General features: G+C 39.7%; 1 protein-coding gene and 1 non-coding gene across 2 annotated transcripts; both read right to left on the bottom strand.

The window, feature by feature from the left end:
• Positions 1-7,773: 7,773 nt before the first annotated feature.
• Positions 7,774-21,590, bottom strand: LOC139740761 (bifunctional peptidase and arginyl-hydroxylase JMJD5-like). Its single transcript, XM_071651336.1, has 8 exons — positions 21,551-21,590; positions 17,661-17,897; positions 14,861-15,013; positions 13,744-13,895; positions 11,738-11,907; positions 10,131-10,285; positions 8,555-8,722; positions 7,774-7,894 (listed from the first exon to the last, which is right to left on the bottom strand). The coding sequence occupies exons 2-8, from the start codon at positions 17,870-17,872 to the stop codon at positions 7,774-7,776; spliced, it is 1,131 nt and encodes a 376-aa protein (XP_071507437.1). The 5' UTR covers positions 17,873-17,897; positions 21,551-21,590.
• On the bottom strand, positions 10,986-11,087 carry LOC139740765 (Z30 small nucleolar RNA). The gene has a single exon (XR_011711587.1). It is a non-coding gene; the product is annotated as a Z30 small nucleolar RNA (small nucleolar RNA).
• Positions 21,591-22,053: the final 463 nt, after the last annotated feature.

Consider the following 22,053-nt stretch of genomic DNA (forward strand, 5'->3'; position numbering starts at 1 on the left):
GTGTGTGTGTGTGTGTGTGTGTAGATATATACATACACGTGCACACACTCCAACCCCAAATCTCTAAAAATACAATGTGTCCATGAATTGCCCACGCTTCACTATAATTAGATTAAAAGAAGTGTTTCTCTATCAAAAGTGTAAAATATGACTCGTACAATTACATACATTCTAAATGTTTATGCACCCATCAAAATTGGGTTATCTCACACCAAAAAAAAATAGTTTACATAACAAGAAAAGCAACATTGACACCAGAAGTGCATAAATAAAAAGCATAACATTATTTCCTGTGACAGATGCTCAGCAGTGTACAGTTTTTATCATTTTTCTTCTTTTTTTTTGGCAAAGATCAGCATCTTTCAAAGCAGTTTAGTGTCTGCATCAGGACAAGAAAAGACGGCGAGTTTGAGTTGCAAATGTGTCCCAGCACAAGAGGGTCAGTCACATAGGGCGCGTTCGAGCGCTCTCTTAAAGCAAACTGTACCGTACCGTACCCACGCCAGAGGAGTGCTCGAACGCTCCTAAAGTGTACCGTACTGTACTGTACTGAGCCAAAAGTGGACCACTTCCCAATGTGCTCCAAAAGCGTACAAAAAGCGTGCCAAAAGTTCGCTGTAAAGCATGCGCGTATCATGCATATACGTCACAATGCAAAAACATCATTCTCTTTGTTCGGGACAGCTATAAGTAGTTCAAGCGCAAGGTGGATGACATTCTTGCTACAAAAATGTGTGACCTTTTTTTTTTGCAAAAATAACTCTTGAGGTACGCTTTCTCAACAGAGCGCTCGAACGCTTGAAATCTGGCACAGTTCGGTACGATACGCTTTGGTTCGCTTTTAAGAGTGCTCGAATGCAGCCATAGTGGTTTGTTTCTAGAGGCATGTCCCAAGCATAGATTCACTGAGATTACATGATACTCTAAAGGGGCAATATTTCCAAAAATTTACTAAATACAACGTACATGCAGACATACACAGTCTTGTCCAACTACTAGAAATGCATTGCATACAAGGAACAAACTAAAATGAGAACAAAAAAAGATACAAGCAATAGAAAAATAACACAAAATGAACTGTAAGTTATACCTACAGAATAAGAAAAGTTGAAACTAATGTGGGAGAATAGACATTTTAGCAATAGGAAAAGTATAAAAGTCTGCACTACAGTACTACAAATTAAAACATAAAATTTTGCTATGTATGTTGTATTTTAGCTGTAAATTAAAACGGTACTTGGTTTCCAGTCTATATTGCAGTAACATTCAATCCACCACCTTCAATGAACAAAACTGTGACAGTTCGTTGACCTCTTAACAACTCGCTCAAATAGCTGTAAAGCCAGAAATTTTTGCGGCATGAAATTTTCAAAAACTGGAGCTGGCGGCCTCTTTGCGGCGTGAAATTTTCAGGAATTACCACAAGCATTCAATGCACATATAGTAGCATAGACGAGAACTTTTGCATTTTAATTTTGCGAATATTGACTCTCGTGAAATTCCTGAAATTAAAATACATAAAAAAAATTTCTGGTGTTACAGTACAACGGAAGTTGCTCTGAGTGTAGTGGATTGAGGCTAAGCCTCAAAGTGCATCAACCTGTCTGTCTCAATGACACTGCATATGCACACTAAGACTCTGGTCAGCATATTTAACTGCTTTTATAAATCTGACTTCAAGCAGATTTTTTCCAAAGATCATTTTGTACACCAGGTATTTTAACACAAAGCCCATACCAAGTACAGGAATGCAATACACAAGCAACAACCCTCTAAAAAAAAAAATAAATAAATAAATAAAAACAGACAAACAAACAAACAAACAAACAAACAAAACACACAAAAAAACTAAAAATACACTGCACAACAAATCAAAACAAAACACAAATCCACAGATAGTAAACTTGCCGAAGCACTAGACAAAGCAAAACAAAAATTGTTGCGCAGTCTGGGAGATTCCTTCAAAGTTCAGTGACCTTTGGCAGTAATCTAATTATCATAATTTGATGACCTCATGTACATCTCAAGAGATTCATTTTTTTGGAAAATCCAACCATGGATAACTTTCAACTTCAAGTATAGAATACAAGGGAGAATAAACAGGATAGAAAGAGAAATAATAACAATTAATGTTTGTTTGTTTTGTTTTTTTACTTTTTTAACTGGGAAATAAAGGGGCAGGGGTAGTGGGTGTGAGAGGAGATATAGGTTTTGTTTTGTTTTGCTTTTTATATTTTTAAATAAAATATGAATATAAAAATACCAAACTTGATGGGAAGGTTCACATTAATAAATGATAGGACAATACTAAAATTGGTCACTGACATGGCAATAGTGAAATGCACCAACCTTCATATATATATATATATATATATGATATATATAAATGTCATATTTCTGATAGAGGACAATACATGTCAAAAATATTTATTTAGTAACTGAATATCATAACACCACCAAAAAAAAAAAAACTGCCTATCACATAAGCATGTCTAGCTTGTTTTTCATCAAACAGCACAAAAAAATATTTCATCTATCTCTGTAGCTCTCTGAGGACTTCAGGAACACATTGAAAAAAAAAAAAATCCATTGCCACCAGTCATCATTTTTCAAACAAAACATTTACAAGTATACCTTATATTGACACAACAAAGACAAATAATCAAAATATAGAATCACAAGGTACCATTGCACAGTTTCGCATATAACTCTTCGTAGAAATGGACAGCCAAGCAGTATAAATTGTAACATTCAAGGCTTCTAAAGATCATCCAATAACAGAGGCAAAAAGGTATGCAATTCAGAAAGACTTCTCAAAAAATGATTTCTCCCGGTCTCTCAGCTATGCATGCGTGTAGAGTACTGTAACTTTGGAGGCATTCTGCTCTCCATTTCTGAGATGTATCTGCAGTAATAATAAGTCTAGCCAAAGTACTACAGTTACAAAAAAAAAAAAAAAAAAAAAAAAAAAAAAAAAACTTCAGGCATAAGCATAATTTCAGTCAGTGTTTTTGACACACTAAAAAAGACCAAAAGACCCAAAAAAAAAAAAAAAAAAATGTTACAAGCCCATACTGATGTCAAAGTCACATTAAAGGCATAATTTACCATTCGCCTAAGAAACAAAAACCCAGCATTAGTGCTTAAAAAATGTTCTAAAATGTGATTCAGGGATAGAAACAACCAATGTAAAAATTTGAACCAGTAAAATCGATGTTAAGCATTGTTAAATATACAAAATGTGAACAATAGTTAAAATAAAAAAGTTTCCAGACTACACCGTCTACAGTTATGGTTTAATGAGAAAAATAGTGATATCTCCTCTAATATTTTGAATACGCTTTATTGCAGAAATGTTATATGGTAGGATGTTTTGTGATACAACTGACCTACACATATGCATCAAAAGTGATATCTTGAACATTTTTAGAATGACTGCTCCCAAAGGTAAACAGGATCTTTAATGTGGCTACTAACTGCACACAATGTCAGCAGAATTGAAATGTTGCAACCTAAAGAGGATAACTGCATTCTAACTGGGAAACATTGCTATCACATGCTGCTTGTTAAAGTGAAAACAAAGTTCTGGTGAAGGCTTGAGAACCCGTCCTGCACCATTTCATATTTGCTTGCAATATATCAAAAGAGTCTACAAAGAAACTTACCTGGCTGACGCGGTTTGCCCGAATGATGAGTCGTTTTGGAGTATGGAGTTTTGGAGTATTTGGACTTTTATTCCAGAAGGCTCCAGACTAACTCGGTCTCACGGAAAACTCGACCCTATTTCAGACAATTTACACACAGTTCGTGATCGCCATATTCTACTGTATAATACCAAACGGGGCCTAACTGAACAGACAGGAAAATGCGTGCTAATCACGGTACAAAACAAATGGACAGCGTGCGGTCCTCAAGCCTATATGCACATCACCTCAGTTGCTGAGACGCGCGGTCTTTGAAGTTTTTGTTGTTGTTTATCAAGCATCTTTGATTGTTTTTAGAGGTGCTTGATAGGCGCACACTAATTTTGCACGCGCGCCACAGAGGTTTTTGATGCGCGCGTTGTAACAACTCGGACCATTACTGCGAGTAGCCAGAATGCGAAGTGCTACAATGTAGTTTATACAGGACGCTCCCATAGTACAACACTGTACAATCCAGAGGGACACCATTATACAACTCATCCCGCCGTCAAAGCGAGGCCGAGTTATCCCCGAGTCCGTGTTTAGCCTGACCCCGTTCGGGTAAGTTCTAAGACTGAACCTTTTTGGTTAACATTTCGAATTTTCGTCGTTATCCATCAAATGTCTTGTTATTTCAGCGTTATTCTGCACATTTCCTAGGCATACATTCACATTTGGGAGCGAAATTTGACAACTTTTGCAGGCGTACCAGAACTTTGTTTGGGCTTTAATACTGAAATTTCTTTGTTATTATTGGGTACCTCATCACATGAGGGATAGAAACAAAAGAATATACAGTCAAACCTATCTACAGCAGCCACCCAAGGGAAACGAAAAGAGTGCCAGCTATAGATAGGTGGGCACTATAGACAGGTGGCCGCTAAGGCAGGTTTCAGTGTAAAAGGAATGGGACTTGCAAAATTACCTTGCTATATCGAGCAACACTATGTGCAAATTGAAAGAATCCTTCAAATATTGTCAGGAATGTTGGAAGCGACACAAGTCCTGCATCATCACCAAGTGAGGTGGAAAAAAAATAAAGTTGCGTGCAAAAGCTGCATATTTGTTTTACAGACATTTGACCTGCAAATTCAGAGGCCATTCTGAAACAAGAGACCCGCGGGTCTAGCGCTCACCTGAGTATCGCAAGTTCACCTTTCACGCAGTCACTAATCTAAATTATTTACAGCTCCACCAAAATTTGACCAGGCATTCTCAAGTAGAAGATGAAAATGTACAATAAAGGCCCAATTTTTTTAAGATTCCTTAATTTGGGGGGATTGGGGCCCCCTGGGGCCCTCTGGGTGGGGCATGGTGCCCATTTTGATAAATTGAGATCCTGACCCCCTAGGGATGCTACGTGCCAAGTTTGACAAAAATCCATCATGAGGTTTTCAGGAAGAAGATGAAAATGTACAATTCAGGCCCCCATTTGGACCCTTCCAACCACCCCCCCCCCCCCCCCACCCAAGAGGGGCACCCCTGGATCTCCTATGAACAAACTTGAAACTACAGTCATTAATGTACTCACTCATAGTATTATCTCAGCTCTATAACTTCTGATTCTAGAGAAGATTTATAAAGATTCCTTCATTTGGGGGGTTTGGGACCCCTGGGGGCCCCCTGGGTGGGGCATGGTGCCCATTTTAACAAATTGAGATCCTAACCCCCTAGGGATGCTACCTGCCAAGTTTGGTGAAAATGGGTCATGGGGTTCTCAAGACGACGATAAAAATGTACAATTTAGGCCCCATTAGGACCCCTCCTCACCCCCTCCCCTGGGTCCCAAGGGGGGCACCCCTGATTCTGCCATGAACAAACTTGAAACTACAGTCATCAATGTACTAACTCATAGTATTAACTAAGCACTATCACTTCTGGTTCTAGAGAAGAAGATTTTTGCAGAATCCTTAATTTTGGGGGGCTTGGGCCCCCTGAGGGCCCCCTGGGTGGGGCATGGTGCCCATTTTAACAAATTGAGTTCCTAACCCCCTAGGGATGCTACCTGCCAAGTTTGGTGAAAATGGGTCATGGGGTTCTCAAGAAGAAGATGAAAATGTACAATTTAGGCCCCATTAGAACCCTTCCCCACCCCCCTCCCCTGGGTCCCAAGGGGGGCACCCCTGATTCTGCCATGAACAAACTTGAAACTACAGTCATCAATGTACTAACTCATAGTATTAACTTAGCTCTATCACTTCTGGTTCTAGAGAAGAAGATTTTTACAGATTCCTTAATTTTGGGGGGTTTGGGCCCCCCTGGGGGCCCCCTGGGCGGGGCATGGTGCCCATTTTAACAAATTGAGTTCCTAACCCCCTAGGGATGCTACCTGCCAAGTTTGATGAAAATCGGTCTTGGGGTTTTCAAGAAGAAGATGAAAATGTAAAAAGTTTACGCACGACGCACGACGGACGACGGACGACGCACGACGGACGACGGACGACGCACGACGCACGACGCACGACGCACGACGCACGACGGACGCCGGACGAAGGGCGATCGCAATAGCTCACTTGAGCCTTTGGCTCAGGTGAGCTAAAAAAAAAAAAAAACCTTGCCTGCTGATTCTTGGAATGTTGTTGTGTGCCACAATGGTAGAGAATGCAGAGTTTTCCTTGTCATTTTCAGTGCATCTGTCATAACTCCACACGCCCATCATGTCCAACATTTTTCCCATGGATATCATCCATCTGATCTCCTTGTCGCTCCTCACGCTTTTCTCCTCTCCGACTCTCCTCCCTTTCTTCATCATCGTCCCCATCATCCTCATCGTTGTCATCGTCATCATTGTTGTCATCATCATCATCTTCATCATCATCATCATCACCATCATTATCATCATCTTCATCACCTTGGAACCCTAGCTCTCCATCCTCGTTCAATTCGAAGCCCACTGATGCCAAAGCCTGGAAGAATTCCTTTGTGTAGAGCTCCATAAGAGTCAAAAAACCGTCTCCATCAGTGTCCAGTAAATGGAACAGCTGCAAGACAACACAGAACAACGTGACAAAAATTCCTCAAAACTATTAATATTCTGTTATACATATCATCTCTGATATGCAGGCTTTAAAAGTTGCTGAGCAATATTGGCAGCGTTTATTATGACAATGGCAAATAGTTTATTGTGACAATGGAAAAAAAGTCATAAACATTAATAATGAGTTTCTCTCAGACAGTAGTGTGAACATTTCTGAGCACAGAAGAAATGGCCTTGAAAAAATGAATAACACTAAAAAAATAATTACAAAGATAGAAAGATATCAGGATACATACACGTGTGTATCTGTATCCTCTTTTGATCATATAGGTGCATTTATTTGCAATTGCCCACATCTGGACATCTTCGTTTTTTACTCTGATTATGTCTGATTTCATATTCAAAATGAGAGCCATTAAGAGCATTTCTCTTCTCCGAGAGGAAACCAAAACTTGTAAATTAGACATTCACAGACACCTCTTCATAAGGTCAGAATTTGCATACAGGACAAAGGAATAATCTCTTTGTAGGTTAATGTAAAATGTACAACACCTTAATAGAAGGGAGTCGATTCAAAATATGTATGTGGATTGCGTGAATGCACCAATACTAGTAGAATGCATCAGCACAGTTTGAAGAATATCAGTCAATCCGTTAATAATTTATGAATTTCTAAAGTTTTGTTGCTTATCGCTGGATATGAAGACATTTTGTGACATCACGTATGGATAGTGATGTAAAGAAAATATATAGAGAATTTCATGAAATTTAATTTTACATGCAAAATATACCCTCAACTTGTATATGTTAATGGTAACATTATTCCTAATTTTCTAAAAAAAACAAGCAAGTCAAAGGCTCTTTCATTATGCTAGAATAGTGAAAATATGTTGAATTTTTAAAAAGATGTCTTATACTGCTGTCCATGCATAACATCACAAACAGCAGTAGTCTTCTTATCTAGGGACAACGGTACATAAACTTTATAAATTCAGAAATTTTGAATGGATTGCTCGATCTTCCTAAAACTTCGCTGATGTTTTCAACAAATATACTGTATTTGCATTCCTCTCAATCCACATACATAAATTGGGTTCATGCTTCCTTTAATCTTTATTGTCTTACCTGGGGGATTTTCTCCTGAATGGGCTCCTGGAAAAGGGTGTCAAGTTCTGTGAGCTGTGCAAGACTTATGGAGCCCTCATTTGACTGGATCTCGACAGCAATATCTGATCTGTAACAAGCCAAGGTATAGGCATGCAAAAACTATGTTTGGAGATCCACTTCAGTGGGAATGGGCAATATCAACATTCTACATTTTCACTGAATGCATCTAAACTGTAGACTCACACAGTTCAAAGAAAGACTGGGAATTTGAGATAGTAGTAATAATCTCCCTTTAAAGAAAGAATAGATGTTTTCAAAACTAGTTCTTTCATGTGCTCTAAAATCCAAAGGAATTAACTGGTAACATTGGTTCAGGGTGAGTGCTGTTTTTTTTGGTTTTTTGTTTTTTTTTTTTTGGGGGGGGGGGGGGGGTTGGGGGGGGGCAGCATATATTTGTGGTGCCACTTCTGGGTCTCATCAGCTGACAAGTAAAAAAAAACAAAACAAAAGGCCTTCAGAGCAAATTTTCTGGTGCCACTTCCGGGTTTCATCAGCTGACAGTTTTCTTTCTCTGATATGAAACTGAAACTGTTTTACTTGTGATGAAGCTTTTAATAAAGAGTATGTTTGCATGCACTCTTATCAAATTTATGTTATGCAAGCTCATGACAATCAGCACTATTGTCAGATTCTCCCAAGTTATGAGACAGGAAGGTGTGTGTTCAACATGCAAGTGTCAGTACGTAGATTTAGGGAGTGTCTGCAGGGAAGGGCAGGTTGAGGCTACCTGAGGGGTTCGAGCCGATTCCCTCTCGTTGTCACTTTGCTCAGCGGGAGGTAGTCTGGCAGCTGCGATAAGTCTCCCGGGCAGTCGCTGGTGTTGAACCACACCTGGTGGATGAACCAGACATTGATGGCCAAGTTGCGACCAGATGAGCGCACTGAATGAAACCACCTGTAGCAAGCAACCAAACACAGAATAAAACCAGCAATGGCAATTGACTAGAGACAGATAGACACTGCACAGAATATGACTGGTACAGAATCAAAAGGCATGAATGCTACAGATTTTATGACTCATAAACTCTACATAAGTTTCAGCATCTCATTTTGCACTTTTTTTTGGGGGGGGGGGGGGGAGAAATGTCTATGCTAAAACAATCATAATAAAACTACTTGACCCTTTAACATCAAGTCATGCTCTTATTGACAGCTTGCAAAGCTAACTCAATGACATTCCACTAATTCCCCCTAATACTTAGCCAGGCTAATGCAGGCTTGATGAACCCATGGACATGCAACAATGCGCCAGTTGGAGTCCTATATGAAGGCCACTGTGTTACAATGGGGATTAGTAGGATTACATAATCTTTATTCATCCATCAATCAGCCTTGGGATTTTTGTGCCTGTCACTAAATGAGACGCAGTAAGGCTTTACATGTATTTCTTCAGGAAAAATGGGGGGCTTTACATAATTTTCTTTCACTTCCAAGCCTATTTCATCGACACAACCAGACATTGTCTAATCCTCCATTTCCTTGCAACTGATTAAAATACTATTTCCAGACCACAATGGCTATAGCACATCCAGTTTGAATACATAATTTCAGTTTGAATGCCTACTTTGTCTGCAGGATCAATGTCTTGAGTACAGTATAGCTTGGCACTTTACTTCTTTATCTCTTTAAATACCAAGAGCTCTCCAAAGTAAGTATACTAATTTAGTGTCTTTGGTTAGATTAGAATGTATGTTGCTTCACAGCAGACTGTTTAAATCATCTGCCAATGTGAAAATAAAGATTCACAGCAAGTATGCTTCATAAATAGTAAATTGTACAACAAGATGTACATCAAAACAGCTGCATGCCGATTGGCCACTTAATTCATATTGACCAATGCATTTTCAATGGTGACCTTCATTGAGCTATTCAATTCACCTCTTCCTTTTGAATTCATTCAAACCTTGAAAACCTACATTGCAGAATTTGGTGTACATGTAGCTTCGTTGCACGAGCCTCTTATATGTTGCCTGAAGGGGGCAGGATGAGAGTGGAAACACTAACAAAATAACAGACAACCACTGATTGTCACAAGGGATTGTCACATGGGTGTGCATCAAAACTAAATATACCAGTGACCTAGTCTCTTTCAAATACACAGGATCATAACCCTTTGTCATATAATCATGGATATACAGAAACAGGCCCACTGAGGGTCACACACAATGCCAGGCACAAATCACACATCGATTACTACATCTCGTCTGGTTTCTATTTTTCACTACACCCAACCCCCCCCCCCCACCCCATCCCCCACCCCACCCCGATCACATAATGAAGATAAACTGAGAAAAAAATTTTACCTGTATGGAATGAAAAGGCAGTCTCCTCTCTCTAAAGTCACATTGTACCACGGCACTTTTGCCAGACCAGGGTACTTTTGGAAGTCCACTCTGTCAACGTCGACACCAGAGAAGCTTCCTTCAGGGTGGTCAATATGTACGTTGTCCTTTTCCCTCTGGGTTCAAGGGAAGGTACACAGAGATGAGTGTGTTTGTCATCGGATAAATATTGAAGAGGAAATTGTTGAGTGTCTGACCACATTCAAATGTGCCAAGAAAGGTGAGCATGATCATTTGTCATTGACAATGTCAACATCTTTTTCTTTTTTGCAAGCTAACTTTGAATACATGTAGAACACTACAAATTTCCACCTGGAATATCAAATGGTGAGAGCTACTCATCGCCTAAAGATTTTCAAAGCCATGAAGATGACTTTCTAAAGGACTCAAGTGGACTCTTGAGTGAGCCAAGCAACTTTATTTTTCAAGGTGACATACAGGATTGCTTCTATATGTTTCTCATGCATGTTTGCTGACCTCTTTTCCAGTTCATTAACAGAAAAGGGTTATTATGTCAGTACTTTGCAGTTTTGCTTATTACCACCTACACTTGAATGAAGACTACTCGTAAGCAGTTACTTTGATAATGCTTGGACTAATTTTCACAGGTCCCTCAGGGGCCTGAGGGCCTGACAAAATAAATACAGTGACTCCTTTGTAAAATCTTCATCTCCATTTCAAATTAACCGCAGAGTACCTTAACTTGTAGACAAATCAATGTGAGTAAAACAAAACAAAAAAATTACAAAGGAAGTTAAGGCTCCCATTGAGCAGCACGGTGTTCAAACTAAATACTGCATAGCAAGTTTGTGAAGACAGCTCAGAGAGAAGATTAAGGTGGTCATGCCCCGATCAAAGCCATTGAAGTGTTGACACTCGGCAATATCGGGTCAGGCATAGACTTCAATCATCATCGCTGTTGTCGTCTCAGGCTGCAAGTTACTGTGGCTCATATATTCATAAATTTCCCATTCCTGCCTTTACAATCTTTTATACATACAGAACAGGTCTAGAAAATTCTGGAATCTCATTGGTCAAAAGTTGTGCATCCCTTTTTACTAGCATCCTCTATGGCAAGCCCTAAAGGAAATGCATCCAGTAAATTTGCCACGCCCTAGTAATTATTGGACACATGGCGAAAACAATGGATTTTCTGGCAAAAATTTGTCCACCATTCTATTAAAACAGATGATGCACAGTACGCCTTTTCATGCGTCAGTAGGAATAGTGTGCATTCAGTAACTATGGAATCCAGTCTAAACCTACTCAGCTGTACCTCGCGGGTTAAAAATTCCACAGTTACCTCATGCACACAATTCCTACCGATGCAGTCAGACCTGTGCATCATTTGTATATAGACATACTCTCAAGGGAAGACAGTTGCAGGAGTCCATTAGGAACTTCCAACATAACTTTGCGACTTTTCCATTTCAAATCAAAGATTTTTCCAAGCTGGTGTTCATGATCCTACTATTATACATGTAAGTTGGTAATAGCATCAGCAAGGAAAGACGAGAATAGCATCCCTTCAAAACAGTTGCCTTGGGTTTGTTGCATCTTCTTTTTACCTTGTCCACCAAGAAGATATCTTTCCTGCCATCCATCACACAGTTGATGTTGTCCAGACTGTCAAAGTGGAGTACAGACTTGGTCCCCCCGCTGCTGTACCAGAGAATTGTGTCCACCAGCACGTCGGTGAAGCCACCACAAAGCAGGCATCGCAGGAGACAAAAATCATCTAGAAACACAAGATTTTCCTTGTTTGTCTCTCAAAATGACAAACACAAACTACTGTATATGCCATATATTTAGTGAGTCTAATCTTTCACGAATCGGGACTTCCTCACGATTTCGCGAGTGTGGTTGAATTCACAGATGTGGAGTACGGTACTGAATGGAGAAATGTATGCAAGCCAGTTACATTAATGTCGGGATCAGAGTCAAGTTTTTCATGTATTTTTTCAATCGCGAATAGCACCTGACTCGCAAAATTTGCTAAAATAAAAACCTCGCAAAATATTAGGCGTATACAGCACATGAGCTGCTATAAAAGGAAAATGACAGACTGCTTGGCAAGGGAGTGGGGGTACACATAGGCAAAAAAAAAGAAATCCTTGCAGATTCCAGGGATTTGTTCTCCTGCAGGAAATAAATAAAATAGAAGCTGCTGAAAACCATTTATCCAATAGTAACAAAACAAACAGTATCCCCCTGGTATCTACCTCATACACAATTATGCGTGCAGGCAAAACCCAATTTAACTAACTAATCATACTACCCATCATCCAGTTTCGCAGACATTGAGAACCCAATGAGAACAGACCTTACACATGCTCTTGAATTAAAAATGTCCCTTCCAACACTGTGTACAGATTAGACTCCATATATACATTTTTTATACGCTCTGCCGTATCTGGAACCCTAGGGTACCAACAAAAAATCTGCCATATTGTAGAATTATTTATCTCATATTCAATGCTGTATTACGGGTTACAGCAAATGGGTGAAAGAGATTTTTAATGCTTTATCAGTTATGCATGAAGACATTGTTATGTTAGTGATCTTAACCCAACGGTATGAATGCTCATAAATCAAACGAATCCTGTAATTAACACTGCACTGTCTATGCATTGTAAGTTCATGGATGAAAAAAAGTTATCATTGTTACGAGTTGTTTGATGGAAACTGACTTCTCACTTTCCAAAATCATAACATTTTTCAGAAAAATTATCCAGAAATTATTATTGTTCATAATTACTGCAATTAATATAAACATGTTGTGGCGTACTGACTGACCCCAAAACTGTCTCTAAGATCAACTGACTTGAAATTGGGATTGATTTCAAAGCTAAGCAAAACAGGGCCCTGGGGCCTGTTTCATAAAGATTGAGCGTAAGTTGCAATCAATCGCAAATTGCCTTTCATAAACAACTTTGCAATTGATTGCAAGTAACACTCAACCTACTGAAAGTTACACTTGATCTTTCTTGAAATCAAGCTTGCCTTTGTGAAACAGGACTTAGGCTCAAATTCGAACTTTCACTCAATTCCCAAGTTACACTCCATATTGAACTTACACTCAATTCCCAAGTTACACTCAATACTAAAGGGTGTGTACAGTTCTGGTTGAGGCGAGGATTTAGCTTTTTAACGTTTTGCGAGATATTCAGAAACCACTCTATGAGATGTCAAAGAGCATGCAATTCTAAGGGGCATCAAAAGTTTATTTGATGAAAATCGGTTTGGAAATGGCCGAGATATCCAAAAAACAAGGTGAAACAAAGAGATCCTAATAAAAGGCGTGGCCTGTCGCCTTTTATTATTATCCCTTTTTTGGATATCTCAGCCATTTGAAAACCAATTTTCATCAAATAAACGTTGAATCCTTCTTAAAATTACATGCTCTTTCATATTTCATAAAAGGTTTCTCATTATCTCACCTAGGAATGTTCAAAACATGAATCCCCACCTCAACCAGTACTGTACAGTCCCTTTAAAATCGAGCATAAGACCAATCGCAACTCTCTATGAAACAGGCCTGAGGTCTCATCCTTCTATCATCATTTTTCCTCACCTCCCATCTCTTCAGGAACATCCGTCACCAAGTAGACATCCTCCTGCCGGTAGCTCTTGATAAATTTGGAGAGAGGCATCCGCCACAGGTCCTTGGAACGATTCTCCTTCTTCCCCTCCTCCACCTCAACGATCAGATCGCCATAGCGACCGCTGCACAGGAAAGGAAAGGAGTTTAATGAAATCAGGGACAGGGGGAGTACAGAAAACTTTGTCACAAACAGACACAAATTGAAGCGAACACATGCAACATTTACATCACAAAATCACTCAACACAAAATGACTACCTTGGTACACATTTATGCTGCAAAATGGGCAGATTTGCACACAAAAATATCCTGTGCTGCATGATTGCATTTACAACAAATGGACTATCTAATCACAGATGCAAACATTATTATGTGAAGAGTCTGTACAAATTGCCTCTGGGATGCTATATCCACACATCACTAGCAGTTACATACAACATAGTTTCTGTGTGTGGGCACAATAAATGCCATGGGATCATATAATTTTTGAAGCCATGATCCCCATGGATATTGGCAACATAAACCTGAGGAATTTCACCACTTAAAGTTGCACTGTTATATGTTACTAAACATTCACTACTGAATAAAATTGTTTGATATTCAGTAACATTTTAGGTATGGATATGATGGGTTTAATCAGAAGGTCAACATTTATTATCAAAATTGAATGAACAAGCAAGCATGGCAAACATCTGTAAAGCTAGTCTCCACATTCTCGATCACATTCACACTAAAACAAGGCAAGTGATCCAAGAGGCCTCTAGATTGGTATGCCTTGGATTTAGTCTCAATGCCAGTGCATTTAATTTGCCCAAGACCATGTGGGCTTGTTGCAGTTAATGGAGTAATCAGAAGACTTCTTGACAACATGACCATTTCAGATCTTATCTTCACTCCACAATGTAGTGAGCATGAATAGAAAAGGCATAATTCCTGACTGTCTTCAAGAGAGCTTATCAGAATGCTTCCTGATACAGCTGAGCCTCCAAAGCTTTATAAGAGACTTTCACATGCATTGCATGAAATCCTGCTAAGACAATCCTTATTTTGGAGTGTGAATGGGGTCAATGGCTTATTGGCCTGCACACCTGAGGTATTCGTCTGTCCACAGCCGATACGAGGCCATCTCTTTAGCAGCACCCTTGAACACTGCTGGCCTCCCAGCTTCCACATAGCGGCTGAAGAAGTCCGGGGGATCGGGGACTCTCTCCAGGACGTCAACACCAGGCATCTCTGGAGGCCTGTCAGATGAAGGATTGCCATTGGCAAAGGAAATGTGAGTCACATTGTTTTCCTTAAATCTACATTGGGATACACACTTATAAAGGATTTTAAAGATTTATAAAGGTTCTGTAGGTGACTGTCTCCTTTGAATACCAGCTTGATGTCAGCCTCTGTAGCATTTTTTGCAGTGGTCTTTTCACATCCGCCAAGGGGGGAGGTTATGTTTTCATTACCGTTTGTTTATCTGTCTGTGTGCAAAATAACTCAAAAAGTTGAGCACAGATTTGGATGAAACTTGCAGGAAAGGTTGAAAATGACACAAGGAACAAATAATTAGATTTTGGTAGTGATCCGAAAATTTTCATGGATTTTATGAAGGATTTTCGATATTTTGGCAGGGAGGGTCAATGAACTTGGGAGTTCAAGCTGTGCATTTTTGAGGTTTTCATAAGCGCACTTAAGTGCATGCTCTAGTTTCTGCTAGGGTGAGGCGTGCCGTGCAGCTGAGGGTATACGGTGTAACAAAGGCTTCTATTCTTTTATTGGAAAATCAGGCGACTTTTCAGCATGCAATACGTATGGGTGGAAATCACTGATCTCTATCGAAGAGCAAGATCATCGGTGGAAAGTAGCTGCTTGGCAGAGGTCTGCGCTCTCTGAGTGCTTTTCTAGTTTTTAATATGTGACCGGCGACAACGGTTTCAGGCAAAAGTCGGGAATTTTGAAAATTCATTTTTTCACTGAATCACATTGCCCATTTCCTAAGCTTTTCATTGATATAAAAGACTTGTATTCTTCGGCACCATAAGTGGGCATAGAAAGAGAAATAAAATGCACTTCTTAAGTTGCTAGCCTGACAAAATTGCGAGAAAACAGGCTTTGAAGATTCACCTCTTTCTCAAAGACAATGTCCGAGCGGCGATGCGAGGGGAGAATCACCCATCCGTACGATGGTGCCAATCGAGGTTAAGCCCCGCCTCTACCAACCACATCGCCTTCTGATTGGCTCACTGAGAGAGTCAAATTTCCCGGGCACCTTCCTCGGAGCTTTGTTTACCAGTACGTCTTTCAAGATGGCGAATACGATAATTGCACGTATGGTGTACATGTACATGTGTCGACGTGTATGGTGCACGCATTACGCAATGGCATCCACATGCCATGACCGTGTACATGTAAGAGCGGTGGCGAATCAACACATTTACAAATCACGTTTTCATTGTGGTTTATTTGTCTTTATCATTGGCGACCCTTTTGAACGCAAAAAATTGCTAGTGATGGCAAGGGTCACGTTTCCTGTTTGTTTTGCTTTTACAGGACATGCATATGCTGCTTTGTTCGGTGGTGCTAATCAAATTTAAACAAACAAACATGACTCGTTAGTTTGGTGCGATCTTAACGTGTAAAATTTGAATATAATTGGTCACATGTGACCGCTCCTTTCCTCTCATCTACCTTCCATTGAGTCAGTCTGCTGTCATAATTTTTACTACATGTACAAGTAGACAAATTTGAGAATATTTAGTTTTCTTTTCACACGATTATGTCATGCTACATGATTTTTGTTTCACTTCCGTTGTCGAACATTGCGGTAGAATAGTTTGGATAGAAAGCCAAACGAAGAGCACGCACTACAGAGCGAGCGTATATTAAACCACTATAGCAAGAACAATGGAGCATATAATCGTGCACGCGTGGACAAAGCATTCCCCAAACGCTGCAACTGGTGTCTCCGAAAGCCGAATTATGTACAACTGTAAATGTATGCGACGCACCAGCCAATCGCATGCGAGACCCTGCACCGTAGCAACGCTGGGGATATTGGCACGGCGTTTGAAAGAAGCTCGAAACTGACGAGTGCGATCCAACATAGAGTGCTTAAAATTCCATTCTCGATAGGAAAAACTTAGTCTTATGCTCTGAAATTTAGTGTAGATGTAGAAAACATATCAAAGATTCGATTTCTGCAAAAAAACCTAAATCAACAAAAATAATGGTCGAAATCTTTGTACCCCGCCTAGGAGGGAATTTGCTCTTGCGACTTTTGCCTGAAACCGTTGTCGCGGGTCACATATAGTTTTTAAAATAACAAACATTTGAAAGAAAAAAGTTGAAATTTACTAACTACATATCATCAATATTGCATAATATGGTCTGCTCCCCTTTAAAAAAATACTTTTTAACATGTTAAAATCCACAAGCTTCAAAGATGAAGAATTAGAATGACTATTACAAAGCCAGTAACTTCCCACCTCAGCATTGTAGCTCCTAACAAATCTCACTCTTCTTACCAAGTATCACATCAACTTGGGATGAACTGGAGCCTTATTATTGAATCAGGCTTACGAAAACCACACATGAAAGCCACCATGACCTCCTAAAGGGCTCATCTAGCATCATCTGCGCATTATGCTAATGGGCTATGTGCTATCTTTCTTTCCTTTACCTTTTTTTTTTCATTATGAATACAGAAGTGGTTCAAGTTCAGTGACCTTACTTTCTCCCTCTCTATCACTTGTTTAAGTTTTTTTTTTATTATGGCTTTTTTTTTTATCATGGCTTAGGAATGTCCATAACTTTCAGCAAGATTCCTTACTTCCCCCCTCAACCCCCTACCCCTGACCCTACCCCCATCCCCCCCCCTTCTTTTCCAAGTCTTCTCACCTGTGTGACCCCAGTGGTTTGAGATGTCCCGGAGGTTGAACTTCATCCAACGATTCACGATCCCTGTGAGGAACATCTTGCAAATCAGCACCATCGTCCTTTAGGGGCTCATTGACCTCTGAGTATGTCATCCCTACTAGAGCATTGAGGCACATGATGGTGACGAGTAGGCACGTTGCCCGCTGGGCAGTGACTGCCCTCATTGCTTCCATGGTCTCCAGAACAAGGCAAGGAGGCCTGAAAGGAAAAAAAAAAAGAAAGAGTAGTTCATCTGGTAAAAAGGTGATGCAACATACGACATACAGTGTACATACCATCAGAAAGACTTATACATGTACTAAGTTATAGTAATACCAATGATGCATGCTCACAAGTTTAACTAGAAATGTCGCTAAGGCGACTGGTGTATGCTTCTGCCATAATGCATGGCTCTCCTAATAGGTCTATAGTACAATGTCTTGACAATGTGTGATGAAAGTTTCACACAATTGGCAAAATATTAAAATGACAGGTTTGCCACAAATGTGCTGAATGTTCACTTTCCTAGAACTAGGTTCAATTGGATGAATGATTAAAACGTCAGAGTGCAGGTATTTGGGGGAACTGATGATTTTTACTTGACTTTTGACCCTTTTATAAGTTTATGCATTGAGTAATTTTCAAGGTATTGAGAATTATAATTTCAGTATCAAATGGTAAAATAGTATTATCTAAATCTGGTCTTTGACCTTACAGTTCCAAAGAGAATCACTGTTGGGTAGAACATGCATAAATATGTAAGTTTCATGATAATACCTTGAGTTACTTTTGAGATATGGAGGAAGAAGTGCAATTTAGCACTTTCACTTGACCTTTGACCTTTTGGCAAGAAACTTCCCACAGAATATATATTGGGTTATACATGCATACATCAAGTTAAAAAAAAATCCTTCAGGCATTGCATAAATATAAGGAAAGCAGTGATATTTTGAGGAGTTGACCTTGACCTTTGACCCCTGACCTTTGACCCATGACCCCAACTTCCCTAGATAATCACTGCCCATCGGTACATGCATATATACTAAGTTCCATGAAGATACCTTGAACCATTTGCGAGATATGGAGAAAAACATGAAATTTCAACCTTTTTTTCCACAAAATAACCTGTGACCTTTGACCTTTGACCCCGTGACCCTAAAATCCAAACAAAGTATTATCCCCCAGGATATACTCTCATACCAAGTTCGATGCAAAACCACCTCACGGTTCTTGAGATATCGACAAAAACAAAATGGGACCCGAAAACATAATGCCTCCGGCCACTTCGTTGGCGGAGGTATAATAAAATGTACGGCCTACATATTATGGTGTCTTGATGATGCTTTTAATATTTTAACATGCATTCAAGTATTTTGATGATGCCATAGGATAAGCACTGATATGGAAATAATGTAAAAGTGCTATTTCTAAATGATGGAGGTATACGCTTTGAAATGTCTAATTTCCAGCAACTTGATATATGATGATGATATATGATACATTTTTCTTTCTTTCTTTTTCTTTTGCTCTCATTAACTGCCCAGGTGAAATATAGTGGACAGTGATTGTGTGTGCACAGTACATAGTGTAAATTCTTTACAGGCAGTGGAATGCATGTACACTGGCCAGAAAATAACAATTTCTCTGCAAGTGTGTTGCCATGGTGACAAACTGTTACACAAGCATGCAGATAGACTATCATCAAATTGGTCAATTAACTACTGTTAAAAATGATAAATAGGCCTACATGTATACTACTACTACTACTAGAACTAGTATGGTGGGGTGTCCAACACATCAACACCCTAGTGTTTCTCCTATCAATAGAAACTTCAGATATCTCACAATTTGCCCGAAATTTTACTCACATGTCAAGAAAATACTCTGAATTCACAAGCGCACATTGAAAAAGCGATTTGCAGTACATGCTCCATAGTCCAAGGTAACTGCTTCGAACGCGTGGGGTGTTATTTTGCCGCACTCAGTTGTGGCAGTCAATTATTTAGTCAACTCGGTCAATTATGTATGGTAAATTGGTAATGTGGTGAATCATTTTGTGTGCATAAAAACACAAGTAAACAAACAAACATAACTCAAAATGTAAACAGCGTAACTGTCACTATAGCCATTCTGTAGCTTGAACCTTGAAAGGATAATCCCAGCATAATTGCAGCAGCTCGTACAAAGCTAAACTGGGATAACTGTGCGATGACGACATTGGCAGACAGTGCTTGAAAGTGCTATAGAACACACTCTAGCTATTTACATACAATAAAATAATTTCGGACCGTACAGGAGGCAGCAACCTTCTGATGATTGGTAGGGCAGCTTTCTGGAAGGTATCAACAGAAGGTGCAGTGACAGCACTGCTTGGTAGGTGGTTCCAGATCCATGCACACAGTACGTGGATAGAAGGATATTTGTGCCGATGGGTCAATTGAAGCTTCTGGTATCATGTATGGTTGGACCTACTACTCATTGACTGCCTAATCTTTATTTGCTTGATAAGACTATCTAACACTGAAATTCATGTAAAATCTTGACCTACGAGATTTAGAAAATTCAGCACTATCAAATGCCACTGTTCCCTTTTCTATTCGAAGTTTCAGTGCAAAAATATCGCCGTCGAACTTGCGTGGCCTCGATTCAGCTTCCCACAGTGCCGCTCCTTATTTAGATCGACCGCTGTTTTTGCATTGACAATGCACGCAAACCGAGTTGTATTGAACACCGTGTTGTACGAAGCTTTTTAGAAACTTCCATAGACATTACATTATGATTCGGTTAAAACATTCATTTGAAATTTTGTCCTTGATTCAAACCATTGATTAATGAACAGTGAATTTTTGCGTTTTCCCACACATCCTCATCAACAGTCAAAGCCAATCCATTTTTATGTGCTCTGCGCGCAGTGAAGTGCGTACTAAGCGTTCTGTGCGCCAATACTACGCGGTCGGTTTCAATAAGGGCGGTCGATATGTTGTAGGGTTACCATATTTGAGTTTGTGGTCAAGTCTGCCTATATAAGGGGCTGGAAAGATGAATGGTGGAAGTGAGATGTTGCCAAGGTTGTAGTGGAATTTGTAGAACATGGTGCATTGTGCATCGTCATGTGTCACCGTGTGCAGTGTGTCCCATCCCAGTTTGGATACAAGGCCAAGCAAGGGCTGTACTACAGTAGAGGAAGTACACCATCTGTTATCAATATAATCATGGTGAACGAAGCAAGCAGCTACTTTTTGGACTGTGTGAAATCGTTGTTGGAAAATAATTCACCTGGAAATTCTATTCTATTTGGTTATACAGTACAAGTATATAGGATCTACTTACACTGTATCAAATACTATTAGGCCTAAGGTAAAATTAAAAATTTAAATTACAAGTAGAATCCTAATTCAATAGACTAAGGTGTCTTTACTGAATTAGCTAAACGTTTACATGTGGTAAATTGCTTGGTGCATTAAACTGAGCTGCGTGCTTTAATCAACTACCATCCTAGGTCTACCGTTTAGATCTAGACCATTAACATACAAATTACAATTTGATTTCTGGGCATGGCATGGTATGGGCCATGCCAGGCCCATATGCCATAACCATGGCATCGACTTCACTTGCCTCCTCATGGACCTCGACCTCTTTCTTGTTCCCACATAAATTTACAAACAATGCACACAAATGGATATATGGGACTACAACAGTTCCTTCATTCGCACTACGTATGCATAATTCCAGTCAGCTTGTGATAATCCTAGCTTGTTTGTAGAAACTAGTGGTAAATTAACGTTATCCCAGCAATCCAAGTAACGTACCAATTTTATTTTTTGATGATGCATGTGATGTTAAAACATTAACAGATGATGGTAGTCACTCACGTGTAATGACCGGGCTGTGCTATCCTATGGCCGTGGGGATTCTTCCGTCACATACCTGCTACCTATACCGGCTATACAGGGTGGCCCAAAAAGAACGGAACGGCTAAGATCTTTAATTTCAGCAATATCGTTGCAAATATGTCATCATGTTGCATAGTATTAGAAAGGCCATTCTTTTTCCAATAGAATGACACCAGGTCTTTAATATCAGTTAATGTGTTACGATTTGAGGCCCATTTTTGTGAACTCTTGCAATTTTCAAAATGTGATCATTTTGCACTCTCAGAGATACAGAAACCAGTGAGAATTCGGCTTACCGTAGAAATAGTGGCGTTCGCAATGTGCGGAATGTGGGGTTTGTCGTCAGGTCGACTCATCCACAATGGTAAGCGCCCTGACAGCCACAATCCACACATTGTGAACGGTACTGCTTCTATGGCAAGCCGAATTTTCGCTGATTTCGGTGTCTCTGAGAGTGCAAAATGATCACATTTTGAAAATTG

The sequence above is a fragment of the Diadema antillarum genome, unplaced genomic scaffold, assembly GCF_040938485.1.
Source record: "Diadema antillarum isolate AM-2024a unplaced genomic scaffold, OU_Dant_1.0 seq00000878_RagTag, whole genome shotgun sequence".
Classification (NCBI taxonomy): domain Eukaryota; kingdom Metazoa; phylum Echinodermata; class Echinoidea; order Diadematoida; family Diadematidae; genus Diadema; species Diadema antillarum.